Raw genomic sequence first — 14,031 nt, forward strand, 5'->3', positions numbered from 1 at the left:
GTAACACAGTTCCAGTGTATCTTAGCTTTTCCAGATGTGCCTTTTTGCAAAGTCCCAGGCTGACGAAAACAAATGACAAAGGTACTGACTTAATATTCATTGCCTGAACATTCCATATGCTACAGGTTAATTATAGGACCAACTCATTGACTAGATTACCAAGTCACATAATTTGATCTAATCATCGAAAAATATCTCGATCATAAACATTTGATGCAAGTTTACTATCTAAGAAACCTCTTTTCAGGTTGCTTGACACAAGGATTCAACAATAGTATGTACAGCCGGAGCAGGAATGAGGATCTTTCCAGTCGAGAAAGCTCTATATTCATCTAAGAATTGATGATCTCATGTGCAAAATTGCACCAAAAACAAAGTGAAAAAAAGGAAAGAGAAACAAACAAAACCAAAATACAAGTACCCTTTGCCGTTTCATGTCACTTGTACACTATGGAACAGAGCAGAAACCTGACCTCAGCTTGGCTCTACTGAAGTTGCCACTCCACACAATCATCAAAGTCAAGACTACTTGAGCAGTCAAGCAGAGCGTTCTGTTGTTGCTCGTACCGGCAGATGTAATTTAGCCCAACAAGCAGCTCGCAGATTACTGCCTCCGTCTTCTCCCGATCGGCAAAATAAAGTGTCTGCAATAGCAGTACATTCCCCTTCAACACAATCTGCTGCTGCTCAAAGTTCCTCTCAGCCTGCCACCGGATCATGTTGTGTGCCATTGGAGCAAGCCAAGCCAGCGTCTTCTCAAGCGTCTCTCTCCAATCATGAGCGAGGAACGCATCATATATCGCCACATTCTTCACATATGTTTTCAGATTCTTCCTCAATGCCACCTTCAAACTTGACGGCAGCATCTGGTAGAGATCGTCACGGGCCTCCTCGCCAACAAGATGTGGGTACCGGAGCAACTTCTCAATGATGATGATGATGTTTGCATAATGCAATGCCAACGCCGAGCCTCCAATTGTAGACGGTGGCGCAAGTGATGTCACAGTACTCTTCGGGCCAAACCGCACCCTTCTGCCAATCTTTCCACTCTTGGTTGGAGTTGTGGATTCCCCCTGCTCGCCACTGAACGGTACAAGCATCCCCGATCTGATTGTGCTAATGCAGCTGGAATCTTCCAAGAACTCATCCTCGAACCCATCCTTCCACGACACCGAGCTACTCAAGCTCAAGCACTCCATGAACATCTTCCCCGGGCTCGCTCCGCAATTCGACCGAAAATTCACCAACCGCGGCATGTCTGGATCAACTCTTGAAATCGGCCCTGACTTGCTGTAATTGAGATTTTTCTGGATAGGACCTGAATTTGCCGTCACTGGACCGGAGAGTTGCCGGCTTTGGTCACATTGCCCTGGCTCCCGGGTGGCTGCCAACAGGTCGATCCCCAGCATGGGGTCGCCGAAGACAAGGCGGATGCGGTCGTAGATGGCGCAGACGGCGCGCGCGAGCAGGAGCACGGCCTTGTCGTAGGTCCAGTTCCAGAGCGACGAGTCCCTGAGGCGGCGCACGTCGTGGCGGCGCCACCGCGTGCGCTGCTCGAGCGCGCGGCGGGCCTCGTCGGTGGGGAGCTTCCTCGCCGACTGCTCGAGCTCGGTGAGCGCCTCGAGCTCGGCGTAGAGCGCGGCGGTGGCGGCGGCGAGACGGTCGAGCTTGCGCACGAGCGAGGCGGCCTCGGAGGGGGAGGCGGCGGCGAAAGCGTCCGCGCCGGAGCGGCCGGCGAGGAGGTCGGCGTAGACGTGGGCGAAGCCCATGAGCGCCGGGACGGTGCATCGGCGGCCGAGGCGCGCGGCGACGGCGGCGACGCGGTTGAGTGCGTCGAGCTTCTCGGCGAGCGCGAGCGCAAGGAGGCGCGCGTCGTCGCCCGGGACGAGCGCGCGCACGGCGTGGGAGCCGAGGCAGAGCGGTCCGAGCAGGCGCGCCGCCTCGGCGTCGGAGAGCGAGCGGTAGAGGTTGGCGGCGCGGGACATGGCGTTGGCGACCTCGAACGACAGGATGCCCACCCTGCCGTCCTCCGCGCCGGCTGCCGCGGCGGCGCCGCCCTTGGCGCTCGCCGCCGCCGCGGCCGGGCGCACCTTCTTGGACGAGGACGACGAGGTCGCCATGGAGAGCACCTTGTGGACCAGCGGCTCCGCCACCATGCCTCCCTCCTCGACTGAGCACTCAATCAAAGATTTGTCCTCCCCCCGCAACCAGCTGAAATTCTAGAACGGCCTGGAAAAATATTTACAAAGAAAAATCTCGGCTTTTACCAAGCAAGAAGCGGGATTTGAATTGGAATGCTCCGATTTCGTGCCTGGCCAGCTAGCCGTTTCAGCAGCAGCTGCTGGGAGAGAGGTGGGGAACTAATGGCGGGCCAGACCGGCTCGAGCGAGCAGAGATGTGTAATGTCAACACTCGGAGACAAGACTAGCAGTAGTACTGGTGTGGAAAATCGAAAAACGAGAACGGCATTTCTTGGGCGGCGCGCCAAGGAACCCGAGAAGGTGTGGGCTTGTTGGGGGCAGGGAGGAGGAAGAGAAGGAGAACGAAAAGAAGCAACGACAGCAAGGGGTCGAGGAGGAGGAATGAGCAAGACGAAGGTAGTAGCTGAGACTAGGGGGAGCGAGATTTGGATGCGGGAGGCGACGCCATTGATGCGCCCAACACCTCGCTGGTGGCATTAAATCGCCATAAATTGGAGCGGGAGCAAGGCAACAAAAGCAAGCAGCCGCCGCGGGCGCCCTCACCACGCCTCGGCTCGGCTCTCCCTCGCCAGCCAGGACGCGAGCGCGGGCGGAGTGAGTGATGATGGGCTGGTGCAGTGGTTGGCTCTGCACCCCGGGGGTAACTTTCCCGGTGACCTTTTACGTTTCCACCGTGGACCGAAATCTCTACGCACAAACTGCTGCGTGGGGTCGTGAGATTCTAGGACTGTGCGTGGGCCAATCTGTCAGTGAGGTGGAAGGTTTTTGGTTGATGTGTCGCCTGTGCAAATGTGATTCAGTTCGAGAAGAGTAGTCTACTCTACTCTCTGGGAGGAGCAGTTGTGTTTGAAAAGCCGGGTGGACTTTGGAGCAAGTAAACTTACCGCAACACCACGTTTTGCAGTTTGATCCCCATATTTGCTAGTTTTCAGTTTGCGTCTCAATGCAATAAACATTTCGGAATTTCCATGGATGAATTTACTTAGTTTTTAAATGAAAGGATACTTTATATGGTTCTATGTCACCACCTCACTTACACGTGTGCTCAATTTTTTAAATGAAAGGAGATTGGTTGTCCTCACTTGATTTTCCAGACATCCTCTTTTCCTATCTATCCATTGGTCATTTCGAACTGAAGATACTTTCTCCATCTATATTTACAAGGTACGGTATAATTTGGCAAGATCTTGCAAATAATATTTTGACCATTCATTTATCTTATCTTTTATAAGCACAGTATGATTTGGCACGGTCTTCTGAATAATACTTTAACCATTCATTTATCTTATTTTATATTGTTTATATTTATAAACTTGTAATCATTGTAGAGTATATTTGATCACCAATCCAACCACATAAATTTTGCATTATAAAAATTAATAATTAAATTATTGATAAAAAATCGCGAAGTTTAAATCTTGATATACGTAAGATGGAGGGAGCAAGCGAGCGACTAGAGGCTTAGAAGAGAATAAAAAAAACAACGGGTGTTCTTAGAGAATAAGACAAATTTAAGCATGTCGAGGCATGATTCTCAAGGAAAAGTTGCTCCTAGAAATGATTGTGTGGACGACACGCCAACTTAACTGATGTAACGCAATGGATCACTCTAAGTAAGCAAAGAGGAATGCTATAGCTACATCCTACTACTTATATCCATTGCGTGTTATTAAGGGGGTATTTGATACTAGGTGCTAAACTTTAGTAGTGTCATATCGGATGTTCGGATGCTAATTAGGAGGACTAAACATAAACTAATTATAAAACTAATTGCAGAACTCCGAGCTAATTCGCGAGATGAATCTATTAAGCCTAATTAATCCATCATTAGCAAATGGTTACTTTAGCACCACATTATCAAATCATGGACTAATTAGGTTTAATAGATTTGTCTCGCGAATTAGACTCCATCTGTGCAATTAGTTTTGTAATTAGCCTATATTTAATACTCCTGATTAGTATCCAAACATCCGATGTAACAGGTGCTAAACTTTAGCAGGTGGTATCCAAACACTCCTTAAGTATGTTCTCCTTTACCTTGAAGTAACTCATTCCACCTGATTTAACCAACTAATAATTTATCATGTGTTTAGTTGAATCTGTTACAGTACAACATTTCAAGACATACTGTGCTTAGATTAGGATAGTTTACATGCCAAAAAATATTATATTAAAGACATGTGATTTGTTTAAATAAAGGTTGAAAGAAACTCGTTTCAAATGATTTTTTTTCTAATTACCCTCTCAATTTAATAAACTCACTTTGTTCAAAATATTATTTTTCTAGAGTGAGGACAGTTTTTCAATTCCTACGGGCTGGCTTTGTCTGAGACTCATGGCATTTATTTGTCTTAAAAATGACCTTGTTATTCTCATAATACAGTTTGGCAAATGGTTCTTTGTGTAAAAGTAAAACTGACTGGTGAGCTGTCATTACTTTATTTTTCTTGCGACCCGGTGAAATCAAAGTATGATCGTGCGCATACTTCTTTCCGAATGGTAGCAAGTGACTAGGCAATAATGTTTCTAATTGACTCGTAGTGTACATTGCTAAGGGTGATGATAGCGAGTGTCGCCTGCCTTTTTCTTGCAGTTAAAAGCAAAAGGGCAACTTAAGTGATGTAACGCCGTGGGTCACTCTAAGCAAGAGAGCGAGACATACATCCCAACTTATATAATAATAATAATAATAATAATAATAATAATAATAATAATAATAATAATAATCATCGTTAGTGAAACTGACATGTCCAAAGCAAGATTTATTTAGAGGGAGTAATTCGTGCTGCTTAACCTACAAAAGCAAAGGCGCAAATTAAGGCACGAACACACAAAAGTGATGACAAATTTTCCCATCCCTATGTACGCACTGGTTTGGTTTGAAGCTTGTGTGGCATTTGTTTCCATTAAACGCTCTCATAATACAATTTGACAAATGGTTCTATGTACATAACTAAAAGAACATAATAGAAACCATGTGAAGTAAAATCTGGCTGGTGAGCTGTCATTGCTTTGTTTTCCGGGGACAATAATGTTTTCAGGGGACGTTCGGTTACTTTGGCTTATTTTTAGCACATGTCACATCAAATGTTTAGGTACTAATTAGGAGTATTAAACGTAGACTATTTACAAAACCCATTGCATAAGTGGAGGCTAAACGGCGAGACGAATCTATTAAGCCTAATTAATCCATCATTAGCAAATGTTTACTGTAGTAACACATTGTCAAATTATGGACTAATTAGGCTTAATAGATTCGTCTCGCCGTTTAGCCTCCACTTATGCAATTGGTTTTGTAAATAGTCTACGTTTAATACTTCTAATTAGTATCTAAACATTCGATGCGACGGGTGCTTAAAAATAAGCAGGGAAACCAAACCAGGCCTCAATTGACTAGGGTCTGATTTGGTTTACCTGCTTATTTTTAAGCACCCGTCGCATCGATGTTTAGATACTAATTACAAGTATTAAATGTAGACTATTTACAAAACCCACTACATAAGCGGAGGCTAAACGGCGAGACGAATCTATTAAGCCTAATTAGTTCATAATTTGACAATGTGTTGCTACAGTAAATATTTGCTAATGATGGATTAATTAGGTCTCGCCGTTTAGCCTCCACTTATGTAATGGGTTTTGTAAATAGTCTATGTTTAGGCCCCGTTTTCTTCCACTAACTTATTTTTAGCACCCGTCACATCGAATGTTTAGATACTAATTAGGAGTATTAAACGTAGACAATTTACAAAACTTATTACATAAGACGAATCTAAACGGCGAGACGAAGCTATTAAGCCTAATTAGTCCATGATTTGACAATGTGTTGTTACAGTAAATATTTGCTAATGATGGATTAATTAGGCTTAATAGATTCGTCTCGCCGTTTAGATTCGTCTTATGTAATGGGTTTTGTAAATAGTCTACGTTTAATACTCCTAATTAGTATCTAAACATTCGATGTGACACGTGCTAAAAATAAGTCAGTGGAAGAAAACGCCTCCTTAATACTTCTAATTAGTATCTAAACATTCGATATGACACGTACTAAAAATAAGCAAACGGTACCAAACAGCCCCTAGAGCACACGACTTGAGGGCAACGACAGCAGGAGTGTTGCCCTGCCTTTCTCTTGCTCTTAAAAGCAAAAGATTTTTTCCTGCAAATTAACCCTTGCAGCGCACTACGAACTACTAGCTAGCGTTGAGAGCAAAAGAATTCCTTTTGAGTTAGTATTTTTACAACCCTCCCACTTAAGAACCTAACTGCTGTTTCATCAAAAAAGAACCTAGCTGCTGCTCATTTTCACTTTGGGTAACCTCGGCAAGATCCGGGACCCCTTGAAAACAGCGAAAGTTCCCGTTGGTATGGCACTAAAATTTGGTCCTTCCAAGATGACAGATCGCCACCCGAGTTTCTAAAGAAAAGACAGAAGAGGCTAAGGGGGCGTTTGATTTCCTTTGCTTATTTTTAGCACGTGTCACATCGAATGTTTAGATACTAATTAGAAGTATTAAACGTATACTATTTACAAAACCCATTACATAAGTGGAGGTTAAACGGCGAGACGAATCTATTAAGCCTAATTAATCCATTATTAGCAAATGTTTACTGTAGCAACACATTGTCAAATCATGAACTAATTAGGCTTAATAGATTCGTCTCGCCGTTTAGCCTCCACTTATATAATGTGTTTTGTAAATAGTCTACGTTTAATACTCCTAATTAGTATCTAAACATTCGATGTGACGGATGCTAAAAATAAGTTAGGGGGCCTGTTCGCTTCAGCTTATTCAGCTAGCTTATCAGCCACCAAATAGTGTTTTTCTCTCACAACAAATCAGCCATTTCAGCTTTCCAACCGACTTATAAGTTGAAACGAACACGCCTAACACGCACCTAAAAGCAACTTGAAGGCAGCGATCACGGAAAGTAGAATCGCTTGAAGCATCACCCTATCCTGGCAAGGCATATAGTAGAAACGTCAAATGGTTCCAGTTTCGGAAAAAGGAAAACAAAAGAAGAAAATATAAAAACGGCAGGCCTCGGGTGCTCAAACGCAAATGATCAGATACAATTGATACGATGTGCAAGCACACTAGTTAGTTTGCTTCGTCACAATTGATACAAAGTAGTTTGCGTACGAGCTGGACTCCGATAACTGGGAATTATTACTAATTGATCGACGACGAAGGTTATGATGACATGAGCCCAAAATGAGCTGCAAAAGTCCTGCTGTGCCAAATTTTTATTTGTCTCACAAAACATGTTTGTGTAGCATTATCATCGGACAAGGTTCAAGCTTACAACAAGCCCTTGGCAACTTAAAATTGGGAATGGAGTTTTAACTTTCTTCGAGTTTAGTTTGGTTTCACTTTTGGTCTGTTTTTTTACCCCACCATGAATATAAATGTACGCGAAAATATAAAACCTTTTGTTTATGAGGGTTGCCATGCGAAAATATTTGGCCACGCGATCGATGTTCTATGAGGGTTGTTGAGGTAGGAATTTCGTAGGTCATATAAAAGGCATTTTCTGATAGTGAAGCGAATGATGCAATTGCTAGCTGATTCAGTGGCTGGCCACCGGCCAAGACCTGTCAGGTCAAGGACACCACAACTATTAGGGATCATCGATCCTTAGGGCCTGTTTGGCAATAGGGTGTTAAAATTTAACACCCGTCACATCGAATGTTTGGATGCTAATTAGGAGTATTAAATATAGGTTAATTACAAAACTAATTGCACAGATGGAGTGTAATTCGCGAGACGAATCTATTAAGCCTAATTAGTCCATGATTTGACAATGTGGTGCTACAGTAACCATTTGCTAATGATGGATTAATTAGGCTTAATAGATTCGTTTCGCAAATTAGCACAGGGTTCTGCAATTAGTTTTATAATTAGCTCATGTTTAGTTCTCCTAATTAGCATCCGAACATCCGATGTGATACTGTTAAAGTTTAACACCTTGTATCCAAACACCCCCTTAGGACAGCTAGACTACCAGATAACATGCTACTATATATGCCCAACTCAAAGTCGTCTAGCGTCAAAACCGAAAGTTCCCTGTCGCTGCTTGCAGATGCAGCGTGCGGGGAGGATGCGAATATCACTTTTTGTTGCTTTCTAGGGGTCACGTTTGTCCCTTTTGACTACTTCGATCTGGTTCTAGGCTTTTAGCGCCTACTGTACACGTGAGCATTTTGCTGTTTCAATTATACTATAGACTAGTACTGATCAAAGTTACTAAAACGTAACATGATGTTTCCAAACAGCACTTAAAAGTTAAAACTATGTTGATTAGAACATTCCGATTTTAGATGTATTTGGCCAGCCTAAGCCCAATGCCGGGGCGACAGTGGCAAGGAAGTGAAGGAATCTTTGCTGCATGTATAACCTCGTGACAAATCCAAACGCGCGATCGAAGAAGAACAGCCAGGTGTGGGCCCGGCCCCGTGCATGCCAACAGAACAGCTCTTGATCCTTCCATGCCTAATCATGCTCGCGCATGCGGCCGGGGAAATATAATTTTTTATTAGATTTCCGATCCACGGATCGATCGATTTGAGAGGATGATGTCCATCCGTTTCCATGTTTCGCATCGCACGGACGACAGCAGCAAGCAGCAAGCAGCAAACGTCTCGATCCTCGATCTCTAGGCTTTGTATTGCCTGCCGATTCAGGCCGTTGCTCCTTTGGATAATGGATTCTATGCATCAGTTTCGTTATCAAAGGCGTTTTGGACCCTCGTTGTCCCACGGTCGTCCTCCTTCCTTTTTTTCCTTCTCGTCACTTCTATGCAACTACTGAAGGATCGATATCGTCTCGATGTTAACAGGTGGTCGGTACAATTCAAAATGAGAATAATACAGGTTGGCTTAATATAAAATAAAAAGCTTTTCATTTATACGTACTGTATTCTTTTGATTAGTTTTTGGAGCATGGACAGCACCGATTATCTCACCGCGTGGAAAAGTTAGCTAGTGTCAAGGTGTCATGCACGCTAATCTAGTGCGTGTGGGTGTGGCGGCAAAAAAGCTGGTCACTGGTCAAAGTCTGGTTACGAGAGTTTGATCACGGAACTGCACGCTGCTAGAGCAACTTCACCACGGTATCCATTTTTGATTCTCCATTTAACTCTCGTCAAGTTAGTAAAGAATTTATCTACATATTAAGTTGCTCATTCCAATATAATATCTATCTATTTCTCACTCTTTAAATCCCAATAGCTACAAATCTACACCCTCCATCCACTCCAACAACCTCTCAATTTCGCATTACAACAGAATCTCCATTTTGCACATTTGCCTAGCCAAACTTGCTTGCTAAGTTTGGAAAGTGTGAGAGAGTATTTGGCAACTCGGATGGGATGACCTAGTAACTCTGTTGGATCGTGATTTTTCACCAGACTTGTCAAATTTTGATTTGGAAAGGGAGATGGTAAAGTTGTTGGAGTTGTTCTGCACCTAATGTATGTGTATGTGTGTGCGCGAGCTCCATGAAATTTCTCGAGACCACGCATGCACAGGATGTACGCGGTGGAAAGCAAAGCTGAACGTCAAAGCATCACAACCGAAAGTGAAGACGATGTTGCTGTCGATGGAATCGAAGACGTTGGCTTCTTGTATTCCGCATCGTTGCCTGCTATAGTAGCGATCCTGCTTATTCCTGCTGACTTCCCCTCTAAAAAAACTCAGCAGCTGTGTGAAGGGTCCTGTTCAACACAAATGCAGTAATCCAGCCCACATAGGATCCAGCAAAGCCCACTCGCCAAACCGATCCAGCCGACCATATAGGATTCCTCGTAATCAGGCCCAATCCAAATCGTCCGGAAGTTCCGAGTTCGAACCATTTCAAAATGACAAGGGAAAAATAGCGTCAAATAAGAAGCAAATTAATTACAAGTGAGTGAAACCAAGAAAAAATAATTCACACGCATTTCGTGAGACACCTGTGTTTCACTGGCATATCTGGTTTAGCAATCGAGCACATTCACCGTCGCTCACCTCTACCGCGGCAATGAGCTTCACCGAGGCCAACAACGGCCGTGTGCTTGCGCTTGGTCTCTACCCCCGAGCCTGCCATGCGCCTATGCTGGCCGAGTACGGCTTCCTTAGACCGTCTTCGCACTGGTGGTTATGGGCTGCGTCCACCGTCTAGCTTCAGCTTGTTGCGAGGTTTGGTTTTGAATTGAATTCCCTGCGTGCCTTGCCATGGTTGTTCTTGCGCACGGTCACATGGATGCAGTGGCGATTTGGCGAAGCTCGAGTCTGGTCGCTTGGGAATTAGCTGCCTTGGAGCCAATCTCTGAGCCGTGGTGAGCACCCGAACATCAATGGACTTTGACGGCATGCAAACTTGGTGTCAAACCCAGCCATGGCGGCAGGGGTATGTAGGGGGTATGCCCTCGCTACCTCGAAATTTTAATGATACAGTAGTGTTGACGTCAGATTTTGACACATATGAAATCGGTGTCAAGCAGGGAAAGGACTGGTCGATGCGGCAAGTTAAAAGATCACGATTGGAAATCGGCCGATTGGTGCTACAGTTGGAGATCAGCCGATTGGCGCTACAGTGTTTTGGCGGACAGAGTTGGTGGAGATCGGCCGATCGAAAGGCTGGAGCAATTGGGCCAATATGGGCTTAAAGTGGATCAGATAAAGAAGATGAAGGGGGATTGGCCCGCGGGAGTACAATAACCAACTCCGATACAAGTTGTATCTGTAAATATTCATTTTCCTTTAAAATTAGAGATAGATCCTAGTCGGTTAGGGAATTGGTTGTAACAGGCTATAAATAGCCATCTTTAGAGATCTGTAATCAACACATCAATCAATATAACAATCTACTATTTCCTCGTATTTTACTTTCAAGTCGGCGACTTCGCCAATACTTTTCTTCTTTCACGAGTTCGTATGGGTTGGCAGGCTGCATCGACACGATCTCCGGCCGATTCTGTAAGTTCCGTTTATTAAGTAATATCTAAGCTTTAACTTCGGGCGCATCGCTGTCGTTTCGTTTAGATTTATTCACCAGTTATCGATATTTACTAGAATTATAGGTTTCATCTGTTATTCTAGTTTTATCACCAGTTATCCAGCTTGAGATTTGAACTATCGGCTTTATAATTGTTACTCTTTGTTCGTTATTTTCATATATAGCCGATTAGATCTGTTTCAAGTGTTGCTTCTGTAGCATTATCTAGTTTACTCTAGTGGTTTTCTTCATAATTGCTACGTGGTTGTCGGCTGTATCATAGTCGATTATCTTTTTATAGCAAATCGGCCGATTCACTGATATGCTCCTCGAGATCGGAACTTTAGCCGATCGCAACTCCTGAAATTTGACACGTTTTATTCCTTGCCAATCAACAGGTCAGATTGGCTGGCACGTCGCGCGAACCGCACCAGGGCGATCACCCGAACAGGAGTTAAGTAGATTCTCCCGGGTCGTGTGTCCGACGCTGAGGGTCAATCGGTTGACTTTTAGCACCAACAAGTAGTTAACAATTTTTTTTACCATATTAAAACTTTATCAATTCCAATTGCTCTTGAAGGTGTACCCTCACTCAACATTTGTTCTAGGTCCGCCCTTGCTTAGAGCAGGTACAATAACGAGCAAATCGATTGACACGTCATCATGCTTGCGGAGGTGGATGAGAGAGAAGAGTGAGCTTGTCACTGCACTTGTCAACGGCTGAACACGCACTCCATGAATCCTTTCTCTCTGCTGGTCTCGCCACCTCCGCTCTCGTCTCCCTTCCTCTTCTGATCTTCTGCAAGCCGGCAAGCCAGCAGTGGATCCATACAAATAAAAATACTAAGTGTTGGCAGATGTGAAGAGACTAGTTGCTGTGTGTATTGGGCTCTACACCTATTTGTTGCTGACTTGGCTTGGCTTATAGCCAAACCTTATTAAACTTGCTCTTAGCGGGCACGCAGGGAAGAAAGCCTTGTAGGCTTAGTGGGAACTATGAGGCAAGGGAAGAAAAAAAACGTGGGCCACTATTTCTCATATTTTTATTTTTGCCATATAGCAGTAGAGTAAGCTCCACGTGTCCAAACGTCTAATAAATCATGATCAAATAAGATCAAACCCAGCTTGGAATAAGGAGTCTCTAACTAAGGGAGAAAACTTAGAATTTTGTGACTCTTTCCCTCCTACATACCGTCACTGCACAGGGTACTCAACAACTTCGCTCACACATCTATATTAAATCATCCATAGAGTTAAGCTAATCACCACGATTTACCACAAACTCTAATAAGAATATGCGCTAATCAGAACATATATGAATGAAGCATTGCAAGGACATAGACTATGAAGAATTGATAGGCATAAAGTACATGTAGCAGTTACATATCATGGATCCAAACAATCCTAGAGATGAACAGAGGCTTTACCCCATCATCTTACAGAGTTGATGCACAAATGGGTTGAGGAAACTCTGGAGAATGTCGTCACCGAAGATGGCGGCAAGAGGAGGCAGGAACCCCCTAGGCCGATCGGCCTAGGGCTCCTCAGGCTGATCGGCCTGAGGTCCTCTTCGTGCCTCCTGGCCTCCACTGGTGTTGGTGGTTGTGGTGATTTGATCTAATCCCTATTTTTCATCTTGTGGCGGCGGCGGCTAGGTCTAATCTCGTCGGGATTGTCCCTCCTTGTTGAATGTCCTTGTATTTATAGTTGTCGGTGTCGGTTGGGTGCCTTCGGGGCCAAGTATCTAGAAGATGACCCTAGGATCGTCAAGGGCTTCCTCCTGGTGATAGGGGCATCGAACGGAGCTGAAAACGGGCCAGGCCGGAGCTGAAAACGGGCCAGGCTGATCAGCCTGGACCCCCATGGGCTGATCGGCTTGTCTTTTTTTGGCCTCTAATGCTCGAGCGATTTTTACAAAAGTTGTAGATCTCATCGAGCCATGAAATTTTCCTTGTAAGTTTGCCCTAATCAGAGTTCGGATGAGGAAGAAATGGCCCGTGCAAGTTCAGCTTCTTCTGCAGGCTTGCAATTCAATGTTCATGATTTGGGCCTTCCAATATCCAAAGTCCCCAAGTACAACTTGTAGAAAAATCCTTTATTTATATCACATTTCCTATTATTTTGCAATAATGAGGTTATTTTTGAGTGATATGGGTACCCCATGGGTCCCTACCGACCAGGATACTTGCTGGACCTGACAAGTGGGCCCCTCAACCAGGGCATGGGGGCCAAGGATATGAAGATACTTGGAGTACACGTCAAGGAAACAAGACAGTTCAAATCTGCCCGGATATCATGGAACGCGTATTGTAGTCTGACTCAGATTACTTTCCATGTAACTACCGAGTAGATTAGATTCAAACCGACTTGTAACCTAGATCGTCAGCGTGTATAAGGCAGCCAAGGGCGCCTCCGGAGGGCAACCCAACACATCCCAATCCCAACTATTCCCACGCACCGACGCAAAACAATACAATCCAGCATACATGATGTAGAGTATTACTCTCCGAAGGCCCGAACCTATCTAAAATCCTCGTATCCCCTTCATCTTTTCGCGATCACCTTCGAGTTCTTGGTTTCGCAATTGCCCTCACCTACAAATCAACCACTTGGGTAACCCCCTGGTGGACTGCCGGGCTTATAAATCCGACAATTTTAGGTGCCAAGTGGCGGGTTAGTATAAGATTAAGCCTGAAAATACTATTTAAATGGTACTAAAAGTATGTCAACAACGAGCGTCGATAATTCCCCATGCTTAAACCTTGCTCGTTCTCGAGTAAGTCAATTCTTGCTTTCAAGAGAAATCAGCGTTGCCTTCCAATATCATCCCTGCACTTAGTTATACGTGAGAAGAC

The 14,031-nt window shown here is 44.4% G+C and overlaps 1 protein-coding gene across 1 annotated transcript; it reads right to left on the reverse strand.

Moving 5' to 3' along the window:
* Window positions 1-296: 296 nt before the first annotated feature.
* LOC117865997 (uncharacterized) lies at window positions 297-2,809 on the reverse strand. Its single transcript, XM_034750281.2, has one exon. The coding sequence runs from the start codon at window positions 2,154-2,156 to the stop codon at window positions 486-488; it is 1,671 nt and encodes a 556-aa protein (XP_034606172.1). The 5' UTR covers window positions 2,157-2,809; the 3' UTR covers window positions 297-485.
* Window positions 2,810-14,031: the final 11,222 nt, after the last annotated feature.

Source organism: Setaria viridis, chromosome 7 (assembly GCF_005286985.2).
Source record: "Setaria viridis chromosome 7, Setaria_viridis_v4.0, whole genome shotgun sequence".
Classification (NCBI taxonomy): domain Eukaryota; kingdom Viridiplantae; phylum Streptophyta; class Magnoliopsida; order Poales; family Poaceae; genus Setaria; species Setaria viridis.